The sequence below is a fragment of the Narcine bancroftii genome, chromosome 5 (assembly GCF_036971445.1).
Source record: "Narcine bancroftii isolate sNarBan1 chromosome 5, sNarBan1.hap1, whole genome shotgun sequence".
Taxonomy (NCBI): Eukaryota; Metazoa; Chordata; class Chondrichthyes; order Torpediniformes; family Narcinidae; genus Narcine; species Narcine bancroftii.
Genome location: NC_091473.1, coordinates 126,706,211 through 126,721,145, shown reverse-complemented (window position 1 = coordinate 126,721,145; position 14,935 = coordinate 126,706,211). Strand labels below are relative to the sequence as shown.

The window sequence follows — 14,935 nt, the reverse complement described above, 5'->3', positions numbered from 1 at the left end:
TCTCTTGAATTTGCTTAGTAATCTTCTCCACATCCTTTTGATCTGTCCTTCTTGTATGGTTTCTCTTCCTCATTTAAGATGTGAATTTGGACTTGAGATTGACAGATTGGATAGGGAGATTGGCAGATGGATTGTGAAAAATGGATGATGTACATCTGAAGATATACCTGTGTTTCCAAATGAACAGCTTTCTAAATATAAAATGATCCATCGGGAGGAGACGCATTTGAATTATAACATCAGAAATCACAATTTTTTATTTCTGGTTTTAGCTCTCTTGACTCTTTTCCAATATGTTGGTGTACATCATTCTTAATATGTGAATGTGTAAAATTATAAGACTGAACAGCAAGCATGAAATTCTTTAGTTGTGTAGAATTTCTGCCCATTTAAAACAGGCATTGTCACGAACAAACTTTATCACATGGGTGGGTTTGAACTTGTTGCTGTGATCTGTGTTTATAAGATACTTTCTTCTTACTTTTTCCTCCACTGTAGTAGTAGGTGCCAAACCTTGCCTAATATTAAAGTACTAAAGGTACTTGGGATGTGGATGAGTTGTAGATTATGTTTTAATTGGGAGCTCAGTGTTTCTATATTCCAAGGGGAAAAACAACAAATCAGTAATTCTGGTCTAAAAATAATGTATTTTTTTTCTCTCTCTTTGCATTTGTGACATAACACCTGAGAGTTCCTGACAGCTCCTTTCCCTAGGCCCTTCCCTTGTTGCCAAATTCACACTTGGAGCTGAATGCCACATGGTGACTTGATCCATGAAGATGACATTGGCAAGCCTCACTTGCAAAAATACTTGGCCATTTGATGTAGTCTTTTCCAGATATCCAAATCCATACAAAATTTTTTTTAAAATCATCATATTAAAATATTAACATTGGAGTGTTAGAACTTGCTGAATAACAAATCGTGGACTGTTACTGTATATGTCTTAATATTTTAACGTGTTTAACTTCTAACTTATATTTATGTAAATATACTCCATGGTCCTGGAGAAATGCTATCTCGTCTTTACCATGCCAACATGGTATGAATGATAAATAAAGGTGACTTGACAATACCTTGAACAAATGTTAATCATCCCTCTATCGAAGTGAATAAAGTCATTAATTTAGTGTTGATACGGAGAGACCAATTTCCCATTGTAATTGGTGGGATATTACTGGAAGCTAACTCAAGGGTCCAACAGTGTGGAGTCAGTAGAACGTTAGGAAGGATCTTTCAGGAAATTTGCACAGAACTCCTGAACTTCTTGATGAGTGGAGAAATGCCATTTAATCTGTGGATTAAATCTTGGATGTGTTGGGAAATTTCTAACATTCTAATGTTAATATTTTTAATGTGATTTTGTTTTTAATTTTTGTAAGCATTTGGATATCTGGAAGAGACTTGATCAGATGTCCAAATATTTTTGCCGGCATTTATGAAAGATACTTTCGTGATAAGGCTGTCAGTATTTATAGAAATTTTAAATGGTTGTTTCAAATGTATCATATGATGCTTTGGAAACAAAATGGATTCAAATGATTGAAATTTCTTCCAGACTCATTCCCCAAATGGTAAAACTGCAAGGCGGTGGTGGGGGGGGAATATACTGTATTTATTCTATAGGCAAAAATTGAAAGATTTCTATTCTGTATAATATTTCTTACCATAAGAGTATATAAAGATCAAAGATCAGAAAAAAATGGGGACCGGATATTTGGGATTAAAGTGTTAAACATACTCAGGCAGTCAAGTCACAAACTTGTTTGATCTCATTAAGTTCTGAATCTTCATCCTAACTTTCCTATTTTCCCAACGTAGGATTCGTTTGTGTGAAGGGTTCCATTTCGCTGCTACTGGAGATGGTATAGTCAACATGGTGATTGAATTGCCAATGAAGGTAAGGATTGTGTCCTCCATTGGGTGAAGTACTTGTGCACAGCAACATTCTGTTGGGAAATGATAATTCTTGCACTGCAGTATCTGGCACCAATGGAGATCGGTGGATGCCGAATAACTGAATTTCCCTGTTGCTTGAGATGGCGTGATTGGTGAACTGATGGTGAGGCATGCCAATTTTAAACTTGTGTATTTTTACCTATTTATTTTCCATGATTTTTTTTTAAACCAGTTGCTTGAATTCCAGATAACAGGGGTTTTACTGTGGTACTTAACCTTTTTTGGTCCAAGGCCCACCTGGCTTACAGTCTAACAATGCCCATTGGTGGCAATGACTGAGTAATATTTTCAAGTCAAAAGCAGCTCTGTAAGAAATGCATCTTTTTGTAATTTAAAATATTTTAGTAAACCTTTTTAAAGACCCACATGGCAACACGTGGCTCACCAGTGGGCCATGGTCCTCTGGTTGAGAACCATCATAAGGGAGCTGGTCTCTTCGTGAGAAGGAGACCATTGTATTTTTTTACTGTTAGCTCTGTTTAATGATGTGAGCTGGATGTAGCCTTTTAGACAAGCCCTTGTGAACTTGAAAAGGCGGATTCATTTCTGAAAAGTGATGTAAAGACATTGATTTGTAAATGCATTGCACTGAAAAATAGCAACATTTCAGGAAGTTACTTACAATTGTTTCTCTTGATTTTTCTTTTGGAACCTCTCATGCAATTTGTTTGGTTACAGAGCAGTTCAAGGTGTGTTGATAATGATGAGCTCCACACATGCCTAGTCCAGTACATCATCTTTCCACCTTACTCTACTTCAACCAAAGACAGGTAAAGTTTCAATCTGTAAATCTGTTGTTGTTTCCTGAAATTTGAATGCAGAAAATATCTTTATGATGTGAGCAAAGCAGATTTTCTGTGGTAAAGGTTGATTCCCGAGGACAGATTAAACATATTGTCTTTATAGGGTTATGCACAAACAGAATGGTTTCATTGAAATAATTAATATATTTATCATGTGTATTTAATCTAAATGGAATCTTCATTGGCATTCCTTGGTGTGATTTTAATTTTGGATTTCAGAAGATGTTACATGGAGCATATTAAGGAGATCTTGCATGACAGATGAGTTTGGGTACCATGTTCAATGTATTTAAAACATTTTTTTTAATAATAGAGGAATTAAGTGTGACCGGGAGCAGGCAGGTTGAAGATGATGAGTCTGCAGTCAGAGTAGCCATGATCTTATTGAAATGGCAGTGCAGACTCTCTGAACCAGATGGCCGACTTCCTCCTGTTTCTTGTGTTCTTTCTGTGCATAATTTCTGTTCCTTTGCATCCTGTTGTGGAGATAAGGACAGCATTCAAATATATTTTGATTTATTTTTTTCATACATGTCTTGAACGATTTAAAAAATCCGAATATATGTTGGATCTTCACTGCTTAAGTTTTTCCACAATATAGAAAGTGCCCATTCTCTGCTTTTCAATGTTTGTGAGGTTCAAAGTGTCTAATCACCCATTAGAAATCAGTTTGCTAGTGTTTCACTCGTATGCTCAATCCCTTTTCTTAATTTTGTGCTTCTAGCTGCGTTACCCAAATGCCATGCATTTTCGTTTCTTCAGCTTACTTTGATAACATAATTTTCTATCCTAATATTTATAAGCAAGCTCAATAATAGTGGTGCTAAGTAGATGCCAGAGAGACAATGATTGACTTCTGTCCATTTGAGTATCAATCCATTCTTCCCTAATTCTTTATCTTTTGGTGCTCAGCTAATTCTTGCTAGGTCATAAATTTGCCTCTGTACCTCTTTGTGACCTGTCAAGACAGAGTCAGATAGCATGACCCACTTCGTTCATGCTAATTAGGTTGGTTCTGTAGACCAGTCACACTTGCCTGAATGTGGTTTATATCCTTGTAAGTCCTCCCTATGCACATCTCCAAATACCTTTGAATGTTATTATTGTACTCCCTTCTATAGCTTCCTCTAACAGCCCACTCCAGGTAGAGAATACCTGAGTGGAAATGTTGGTCTTTAAGGTCTCACCTCTCATCTTTAACCTATGCCCTCTCGTTTTAGAATAGTTAGAAAATTGCTGAGTTAATTCACTTTATCCATGCCCTTCTTGCTTTTATAAACTTCTATAAAGTCACCCTTCCGCCTGTAAGATGTAGGAAATGAAGACGTAGCCTATTCAATCCCTCCTGTCCCAGCAAAATGCTAGTGAATCTTCTCTGCACCCTTTCCAACTTATTCATATCCTTGCTAGTGCTGTGTAACCAGAATTGTACACTGTACTTCAAGTCATGCAAATGCCTATACAGCTTTATTATGATTTAAATTTTATATTTAAATTTAGAAATATAAATTTAGACATACAGCATGGTCACAGGCCATTTTGGCCCATGAATCCGTTCCGCCTAATTTACACCCAATTAACCTACACCTCCGATACGTTTTGAATGGTGGGAGGAAACCGGAGCTCTTGGGGAAAATCCATGCAAACATGGGGACTACGTATAAACTCCTTACCGACAGCGTGGGATTTGAACCCCAGTCCCGATCGCTGGCGCTGTAAAGGCCAACATTGTCCTCAAAATGTTAGGTACTTCCATCAGGAGATCATTACCAATGCAGAAGTATAATTTTAGATTAAGATTGCACACAATTACATGAGGTAGTATCATTAACTGCAAAACATTTCTTCTGGATGAGCTCAATGACTTCTATGTTTACTTCAAAAGGGAAAACAATGATGTAACCTCACGACCAATAATTTCATACAAATGTGACCCATACTTGTGGCTGGACTGGTTTTTGGCCATGAGCAATTATGAATGAAGCAGAAAGATTACCAATTGTCCAGGAAATCAAAGCCCGTCTTTCGAATAGAACTGTTCATGTCAACCTGTGAGAAAAATGGTGTATTGGATGCAAAGGAGTCATGCCAACTCTGCTCCCATTTTCTGAGGCTGACCGAAAACCTCTAGGATGGTGAATCCTCAAAAATATCTGAACCAGTCAGTCTACTTGGTGGCGGCAACGGACCTCACCCCCATCCCCGCAGTTTCCCTCCCTGGTGACAACAACAGACCTCAGTCACCCCCTGGCGGCGGCGGCGGCAGTGGACCTCGGGCTCCCATGCAGGAGCGTGACCTCGGTGGGGAAGTGTCGGTGACCAGCATTTATTTTTGTTCTCTGTTTTTAAAGGGAGCACATAACTATCAGTATTTGGAGAAGAGGCGATACGAACTACTCGAGCTCGAGGTTTCGGGCCTATTCCGGGCCTAGCGCTGAGCCCAGCTGTTGATATCTGTTCGCCTCTCTTCCTCCTGGATTGCACTGAGTGGCTGTGCTTGCAGTCCGGGCCGCTGGAAGGAGAGCATCTCAAACCCGGGGAGCGGGACGAGGGCAGGAAGGAATCGGGCTAGGATTTGGTTAAGGATGGAGCTCCCTCCTCCTAGGGGTGGATCTGTGGGTTCAAACCTTGCAGGTTTTGCCTCTTCAGGCAAAGGTTAGGAGAAGGTCATTCTGATTTCAAATCCCCGGGCTCAAATAGCCCAGCCGTCAGTACCTGAAAAGGGTCCCAGCTATGGGTAAATAGCACATGTCAGTCTGGCAGCTGTGATAGAGCACGGGAAACAGTTTCAGCAGCAAATTCGGTGGACGAAGGATCCGTAAGGACAACGGCCAGCGAGCACGGTCTTGGAACAAACCACTGCGGGGCAATCCCGTGTCATTCTGGCTGTCGTGCCACGCACTTCGCCAGGCCCAGTGGCGTGGGACCCAGAGGGAGGCATTTGTCCTGGGCAAGCACTCGCCTACAAGTCCTTGCCCTGGCACATGGTGCCTAAAACTCCAACGAAAACAGAACAAAAGTTCTGTGAGGACAGAAGAGCTACAAGGCACCGTGTTCATCTTCGCTTGCGAAGGGATGGGCCATGAGAGAGAGAGAGAGAGAGAGAGAGAGAGAGAGAGAGAGAGAGAGACTTGGCCGTGTTCTTGAAATCTGTACAGACCAACAGGCCGGAGTTCTTGTAGACATTTTCTCCCTTTCGCTGCTATGGTCTGAAGTCCCAATAGCACACTTGTATACAAGTATGAAGGACATTCTTCATACTTGTGTACAAGAGCAGGGTAACCTGCATCAATGACTATCAGCTGATGTCACTTGCATCTACCATAATGTGCTTTGTGAGGTTGGTCATCAATTCCTGTCTCGAGAAGTACCTGGAACCACCTTAATTTGCCCATTATTGCAACAGGTCAACAGCGGGTGGCATCTTGTTGGCTCTCCACTCATTGTTAAAGTACCTGAACTACAAAAATATCTCTGTCATATTGTTCATTGACTACAGCTCAGTCTTAAACATCATCATACCAGCAAAACCATCAATCAAGGATTTGGGACTCTGTCCCTTAGTAACTGGATCCTCTATTTTCTCATCGGCAGACCCCAATTAATGTAGATAGGCAATGTTATCTTCTTGGTGATCATTAATATGGAAAGATTCAAGGTTGCATACTTAGTTCCCTGTTCTATTCCCTATGCACCTGTGATTGCATAGCCAAGTTCAGCTCCAACACAATCTATAAATTTGCAAATTGCATTGTTGGCCAAATAAATGATAATGATAGGTCAGAATGTGGGATAAAGATCGACAATCTGATGTGCAGTGCGAGAATAACAATCTTAAACTCAATGTCTGCAAGACCAAGAAGCTTACTTTTTACACAAAAATGCTGGAGAAACTAAGCAAATCATGCAGTGTTTTTTATGTAGCAAAGATAAAGATACATAACCGAAGTTTTGGCCCTGAGCCCTTCTTCAAGGCAGGAGCAAAATGTAGGCAGGAGCCTGAATAAAATGGTGAGGCGAGGGGGTGGAGCACAGGCAAGAGGTCATAGGTGGACTCCAAGAAACCTAGTGGACTTTTGGAAGGGGAGGCCAAGGGTCCATGTACCTGTCTTCATTGACGGGACAACAGTGGATAGGGTTAGTTCCTTTATTGATTCTGGGAGTCCACATAATAGAATTCATATAATTGGTGCCACTGCATCAAGGCAAATATGAAGGCGGCACACCAACACCTCTATTTTCTAAGAAGTCTGAGGAGATTTGGCATGTTACTGCACTGTGGAAAGTATACTGACTTATTTCACGTGGCTTGGTTTGCAAACAAGTGCCCAGAAAATGACAAACCTAGCCAAGTCCACCATGGGCACTTCCATCCACTGAAGACATCTGTGTGAGACACTGCTTCTAGAAGGCAGGCAACATCATAAAGGATTCCCATCACCTTGGTCACAAACTCTTGCTTCCTTCAGGCACAAAGTACAGAAGCCTGAAGTCCAGCACTTCTTGGTTCAAGAACAGTTGTTTCTCCCCCAACAGCCAGCAGGCTCTTGATCCTCCCCATGCTGTCCCCTAACCCGAATGTTAAACTATTCTGGAACCACCAAAAGATCTTCTTATTGAGATGTTGCTTTATTTTTCTTTCACTAACTGCAAGTGTGAATATTTATTTTTTGATTCCTTTATATTTATCATCTCTTGTTCTCTCATTGAATTTTGCAGTAATTTGTATACTGTTGTGGTTGATGTATCTACAAAGTAAAAAATTTTGGTCCATCTGTACATATTTTAGTTGTACAATGACAATCTCATCATCATCAACTTGTGTATTTAATCTTCCCTCAATGAAGACAAGCATGCCAAATGCTCCCTTTACCACTCTATCCATTTGTACCCTTAGGCCTTTCTGTTCTAGATCAGTCACCAGGGCCATGCCATTCACCATGCAAGTCCTACCCTGGCTTGACTTACCAAAGTGCAATCTTGCATTTATTGGCGGGTTTCTCATCAAAAGGGAGGTGAGAACTGCAGAGGCTTCAGAAAATTAGTGTCTTTTCTCACAGTTGTGTAGGCGAGAAGGTAAACTCTCCCCTACACGCCTTTGCTGTACTGTTTACTGCTTCTCGCGCTCCTCATAACCATATAACACTTACAGCATAGAAACAGGCCAACTTGGCCCTTCTAGTCCGTGCCGAATACTTTCTCCCACCTAACCTACACTCAACCAGTAACCCTCCATTCCTTTCCCTTCCATATACATATCCAACCTCATCACAATCACCTGACTTGCACACATCCCCGCCCCTTCCCCCCCCCCCAGTTAAGTTTTAATATTTCATTTCCTCCTTCCTAATTACCTGCACCATTGATCGCGGAGTTGAGACTGACAGGCCACTTCAATAAGGTTTTGTATGATGCAGAAAGTAAATGGGTAACTTTTTGTTCAGGGATTAATGAACGAGTGGCTGTTACAACTAACCACCAGCCTGGTCTGGAATTAGTGACAGACATTGATTATTTTTATTTTTTAATAATAGCTTGCTAGATTATTTGCTGACAGTCGATATAAAAGCAACTTCTAATATGTCTCCAATTCTCTCATAGTTTTTCCACAGATGATGATAATGACACGGAGGTTGAGGCAATTGAACTTGACACCGAGTTAAATTTGGTGACTGAATGCTGGGTAGAGCCTCAGAGTGGTTATGTGGTCACTTCTGCAGATAGCCGGAAATACTTAAATGGATTGTCTTATTTAGATGTCCCAAAAGCGGTAAGTTAGTTGGGGGGTAATTTTACCATGGTCTGTTTGACCATCCACCATCCTTCGTATTCATCTTCTCTTTGGCTGCCATCTACAAATTCTATGTAGCTATTCCCAAACCTGTAACCTCTACCTAACATGGAAATCTCTTCTCTTTGGCTTGGCTTCGCGGACGAAGATTTATGGAGGGGGTAAATGTCCACGTCAGTTGCAGGCTCGTTTGTGGCTGACAAGTCCGATGCGGGACAGGCAGACACGGTTGCAGCGGTTGCAGGGGAAAATTGGTGGGTTGGGGTTGGGTGTTGGATTTTTCCTCCTTTGCCTTTTGTCAGTGAGGTGGGCTCTGCGGTCTTCTTCAAAGGAGGTTGCTGCCCGCCGAACTGTGAGGTGCCAAGATGCACGGTTTGAGGCGATATCAGCCCACTGGCGGTGGTCAATGTGGCAGGCACCAAGAGATTTCTTTAGGCAGTCCTTCTTTTGTGCACCTCTGACACTGTGGCCAGTGGAGAGCTTGCCATATAACACGATCTTGGGAAGGCGATCCATTCTGGAGACGTGACCTACCCAGCGCAGTTGGATCTTCAGCAGCGTGGATTCGATGCTGTCGGCCTCTGCCATCTCGAGTACTTCGACGTTGGTGATGAAGTCGCTCCAGTGAATGTTGAGGATGGAGCGGAGACAACGCTGGTGGAAGCATTCTAGGAGCCGTAGGTGATGCCGGTAGAGGACCCATGATTCGGAGCCGAACAGGAGTGTGGGTATGACAACGGCTCTGTGCACGCTGATCTTTGTACCTAAATATATTGGTCAAAAGCCTGAAAGTGCCTGTTTAATATCACTGAGAGCACTTTCAACAGTAAGGTTGTACTTGTTGAATAAGGTAGCTGACCACCACCAACTTAAGGTCCAGTCAGGGATAGCCAATAAATGTTTTCATTGTCAGTGATGCCCATGCTTCAGATATAGAAAAGATTTGTGCAATTATATCTGCCTCAGGCCCGAAACATAGATTATATGTCTTTGCAGCCTATGGATGCTGTGGGATGGGCTGAGTTTCTCCATCACTCTTATGGACAGGTATCCCCCAATATCTGAAAGTAGAGCATTCCAATGAAACCTTTTGGAAGCAGAAATGGTGTAAAACAAAGAAGCAATTAACATTAATTTATATGGGAAGATTTTTTTGAGCATTCCCAGACCCTAAAAATAACCCATCAAATCATACCGGATTCATCTAATGCAGTGGTTCCCAAACTTTTTCAGGCTGCTACTCCCTTGACTTCTAGTCCACATCCTTAGCGCCCCCCCCCCCCCCCACCCCCCCCTGCTCAATACTGCCAGCCTGAGTCTGGCTGCGGCAACTGACAGCATTTTCACTCACCTTTTCTCTTCAAAGCAAAAATCTTCTTCAGATTAGCAAACACGGGTACTATTTTAGGTCTTTCGTAAAAGCATAGTGGCGTAAAGCGAACGTTTGAAAAGCGAGGGATACCTGTATTAACTTAAAAGGCCGATGCGCAAATTGCTGTCGGTCATGGACTAACACGAACACAGAATGTTGAAGCATGAATAGGCCACTTTTCTGCCCAATCATTTGAAAAAGAAACAAGAAGTCAGTCCAGGCAAAGTATAAATGGAATGAACGGAATCATTATACATATTAAATTGAAAATAAAATGCTGATGCTGTGAGTTCTAGATGTTGTGCATACCTGGTACTGTAATCTCTTAGCCACAGTTGTGCATACCTGGTGCTGTAATCTCTTAGCCACAGTTGTGTCCTCCTTTGGCATTGCTGAACATACCTTGATTAAGGTGGGCAGGATTTCAGCCTTGGTGTGTTTCAAACTAGATTTAATACATTGAACCTGTATCTACTATAGTATATATTTAATTCTGAAACATTTGTGTTTTGTTATTTATGTTTTTCAGGGTTTAATGGAATATAATATTTTAACAAATGTTTTTTTTTTGTTCTTAGATTTACCCACAAGACCACGCATGTGTATCTTCCTTGTTGACTTTTGAACACCTAAGTCAGCTTTGTCAGAATAAAGAATACATCTTGCCAATCTGGGGGTCAAGGAACACAGAAGGTAGGGATTAATGGACATAGAAACTAGAAAGTTTGTGGACTTTGGAGCCTATGAGTATCAAAACTATTGAAGAAAGACTAATGCAAACAATGAAGGAATATTCCATGATCTATAAACCTAATATCCACTCACAACCAGAAGCCTTAATACGCTGGAGCCCTGTCCAAATCTACCGTCATGCCCCCTTTTGTACTTAATTACTAATATTAGTGCAGTCATTCCTGATGTCCCACTGCAATATCTGTACTCCATGTATATTACCCTACACATATCTGGAATCTATTGAAATCTGTGGATTTTATCTATAAATTAAATTTTGTAGTATTAATATCCTGTGGTGTTCTTTGCTTTATAATTGCACTTCTCAAACCCCTCCATGGCCACTTGATTCTTTGCTTTTCCCATATCCTCTAGCCCAGCCATTCTTTTTTTTTTAAATAATTTTTTATTTTTCATACTGTGAGCCATATCAATCAAAATACATACAAACAATTCCCTCTTAAATATACACAGTGGCATTTTCTCCCCATTTCTCCCCCCCCCCCACCTTCCCTCCCCCTTCCCACCCCCCTCCAAACCCATTAAATTTTCAACATATACAATACAATAAAAACCATTAAACAATGTCTTCACACAATGAAAATAAACAAGAAAAATGTGTCATCTACTTTTACACACTGGATCAAGTCGTTTTGTCTTATCATTTTAGGGGGTGGAGGTCCGAGGCAAGCCCTCTCTGTTATGTTCCATGTATGGTTCCCAAATTTGTTCAAATAATGTGACTTTATTTTTTAAATTATATGTTATTTTTTCCAATAGAATACATTTATTCATTTCCTTGTACCATTGCTGTATTCTCATGCTCTCTTCCATTTTCCAAGTTAACATTATACATTTTTTTGCTACTGCTAAGGCTATCATAATAAATCTTTTTTTGCGCTTTATTCAATTTGAGGCCTAATTCCTTACTACCTATATTACTTAGAAGAAAGATGTCTGGATTTTTTGGTATATGTTATTTTTTGTGAATTTATTTAATATCTGATTTAGATCTTCCCAAAACATTTTCACATTCTCATATGCCCAAATTTCATGTACTGTTGTTCCCATTTCCTCCTTACAGCGAAAACATCTATCTGATAATGTTGGATCCCATTTTTTAAAAACTTTTGGGGCGTGATACACTTCATTTATACCAATTATGCTGTATCATGCGTAACCTTTTATTTATTATATTCTTCATAGTTCCAGAACATAACTTTTCCCATGTTTCATTTTTTATCTTTATTTAAATCCTTTTCCCACTTTTGTTTGGGTTTATGGCTTATTTCATCATTTTCCTTCTCTTGCAGCTTAATGTACATGTTCGTTATGAATCTTTTAATTATCATTGTGTCTGTAATCACATATTTAAAGCTGCTTCCTTCTGGTAACCTCAGTCTGTTTCCCAATTTATCCTTTAAGTAGGCTTTCATTGTACCATGAGTTATTCCATATTTGTACTTCAACTGTTCAAATGTTAATAAATTATTTCCCAAAAAACAATTTTTTATTCTTTTAATTCCTTTTCTCTCCCATTCTCTAAAGGAAGGGTTATCTATTGTAAAAGGGATTAGCGGATTTTGCATCAATAGTAATTTTGGTATTTGGTAATTCGTTCTTTTCCTTTCTGCGTGAATCTTCCATATATTGAGTAAACGATGCAGTACTGGTGAGCTTTTATATTGTACCAGCTTTTCATCCCACTTATAAAGTATATGTTCTGGTACCTTCTCCCCTATTTTATCTAGTTCTATCTTAGTCCAGTCTGGTAAAAATCTGATAAATACCTTAATTGTGCTGCTCTATAATAATTTTTAAAGTTTGGTAACTGCAAACCATCTTGGTTGTACCTCTCTGTTAATTTATCTAACGCTATCCTCGGTTTCCCTCCTTTCCACAAGAATTTCCTTATTATTCTCTTTGGTTCATTAAAGAATTTCTCTGTTAAGGGAATTGGTAACGATTGAAATAAGTATTGTATCCTTGGGAAGACATTCATTTTAATACAGTTTACCATCCCTATCAACGTTAGCGGTAATTCTTTCCAATGTTCTAAGTCTTCCTACAATTTCTTTATTAGTGGCTGATAATTTAATTTGTACAGGTGGCTTAGTTATTATCTAACCTAATACCTAGGTATCGGATTGCTTGTGTTTGCCATTTAAATGGTGATTCTTTTTTAAATTCTGTATAATCTGCATTACTCATTGGCATCACTTCACTTTTATTTGCGTTGACCTTGTACCCCGATATTTCTCCATATTCCTTCAATTTCTTATGTAATTCTTTTATTGATATTTCTGGTTCTGTTAAGTATACTATGATGTCATCTGCAAATAAACTGATTTTATACTCTTCCTTTATTTTTATTCCTTTTATTTTATTTTCTGTTCTTATCAGTTCTGCCCATGGTTCTATTGCTAAAGCGAACAGTGAGGGGGAAAATGGACATCCCTGCCTAGTTGACCTACTTAATTTAAATTGGTTCGATACATATCCATTTACTGTCACCTTCGCCAATCGTCCCTTATATAATACTTTAATCAAATTACTATATTTTTATGGTAGATTGAACCTCTGTAATACTTTGAATAAATAATTCCATTCTACTCTGTCAAAGGCTTTTTCTGTTTCTAAAGCAACAGCCATTGTTGGTTTCTTATTTCCTTGAACTGCATGAATTAGATTAATAAATTTACAGACATTATCTGCTGTTCGTCTTTCTTAATAAATCCAGTTTGGTCTCGTTTTACTATTTTTGGTATACAATTGGCCAATCTGTTTGCTTATAATTTTGCTATTATCTTATAATCTGAATTAAGTAAAGATATTGGTCTATATGGTGCTGGTGTTAGTGGATCCTTCCCTGTCTTTGGTTTTAGTGTAATTATTGCTGCCTTACATGAATCTGGCAAGCTTTGTGTTTCTTCCATCTAGTTCATTACTTCCAGGAGAGGAGGAATTAATAACTCTTTTAAATGTTTTATAGAATTCTATTGGGAATCCATCCTCTCCAGGCGTTTTATTGTTTGGCAGCTTTTTTAATATATCCTGTACTTCCTCTATTTCAAATGGTTTTATCAGTTTGTTTTGCTCCTCTTCTTACAAATTTGGCAGTTCAATTTTAGCTAAAAACTCTTCTACTTTATCATCTTTCCCCTCGTTCTCAGTTTGGTTTAATTGTTCATAAAATTCCTTAAAGTTCTCCTTAATTTCTGTTTGGTTATATGTAATTTGTTTGTCCTTTTTGCTTGATGCTAATACAGTTCTTTTAGCTTGTTCTATTTTAAGTTGCCAGGCTAATATTTTTTTTTCTTCTAGTTTGTAATACTTTTGCTTTGTTTTCATTATGTTCTTCTCCACCTTATATATTTGTAATGTGTTGTATTTGAAGTTTTTGTCCGCCAATTCTCTCCTTTTTGTTATATCATCCCTTTTTACTAATTCCTTTTCTGTACTTACTATCTCCCTTTCCAACTGCTCTATTTCCCGATTGTTATCCTTTTTCATCTTAGTCACATAACTTACTATCTGTCCTCTAATGAAGGCTTTCATTGCGTCCCATCATATAAATTTGTCTTTCACTGATTCCGTATTTATTTCAAAATATGTTTTAATTTGGCGTTCAATAAAACTTTCTAAATTCCTTCCTTTTAAGTAGCATGGAGTTTAACCTCCATCTATATGTTCTTGGTGGGATGTCCTCCAGTTCTATTGCTAATAACAGGGGTGAATGATCAGATAATAATCTTGCTTTATATTCAGTTTTCCTAACTCTCCCTTGAATATGGGCCAACAACAAAAACATATCAATCCTTGATTATGTTTTATGCCTACTTGAATAATATGATTATTACTTCTCTTTTGGATGTTGCCTCCTCCATAGTTTCATTTCCTGCATTGATTTAATCATAAATTTGGCTACTTTATTCTTTTTGCTTGTCTTTTGTCCAGTTTTATCCACCATTGGATCCAAATTAAGGTTAAAATCCCCTCCTATCAATATATTTCCTTATGTGTCTCCAATCTTCCAAAAAAATATCCTGCATAAACTTTTGATCCTTAATTAGGTGCATATATATTGAGCAAATTCCAAAATTCTGAATATATCTGACACTTTATCATTACATACCTCCCTGCTGGATCTATTATTTTCTCTATTTTAATTGGTACATTTTTAGTAATTAATATAGCTACACCTCTAGCTTTTGAATTATATGATGCTGCCGCTACGTGTCCTACCCAGTCTCTCTTTAATTTGTTATGTTCCACTTC

At 38.9% G+C, this 14,935-nt stretch overlaps 1 protein-coding gene across 10 annotated transcripts in view; it reads left to right on the top strand.

Moving 5' to 3' along the window:
• Positions 1–14,935, top strand: part of szt2 (SZT2 subunit of KICSTOR complex) — a 289,561-nt gene that overhangs the window by 48,428 nt on the left and 226,198 nt on the right. For all 10 annotated transcript variants that reach the window (XM_069939008.1, XM_069939001.1, XM_069939006.1 and 7 more), the window contains exons 17-20: positions 1,822–1,900; positions 2,638–2,729; positions 8,364–8,532; positions 10,504–10,618. In XM_069939008.1, coding sequence (XP_069795109.1) covers positions 1,822–1,900; positions 2,638–2,729; positions 8,364–8,532; positions 10,504–10,618 — 455 coding nt within the window. The remainder of the gene's footprint in view (positions 1–1,821; positions 1,901–2,637; positions 2,730–8,363; positions 8,533–10,503; positions 10,619–14,935) is intronic.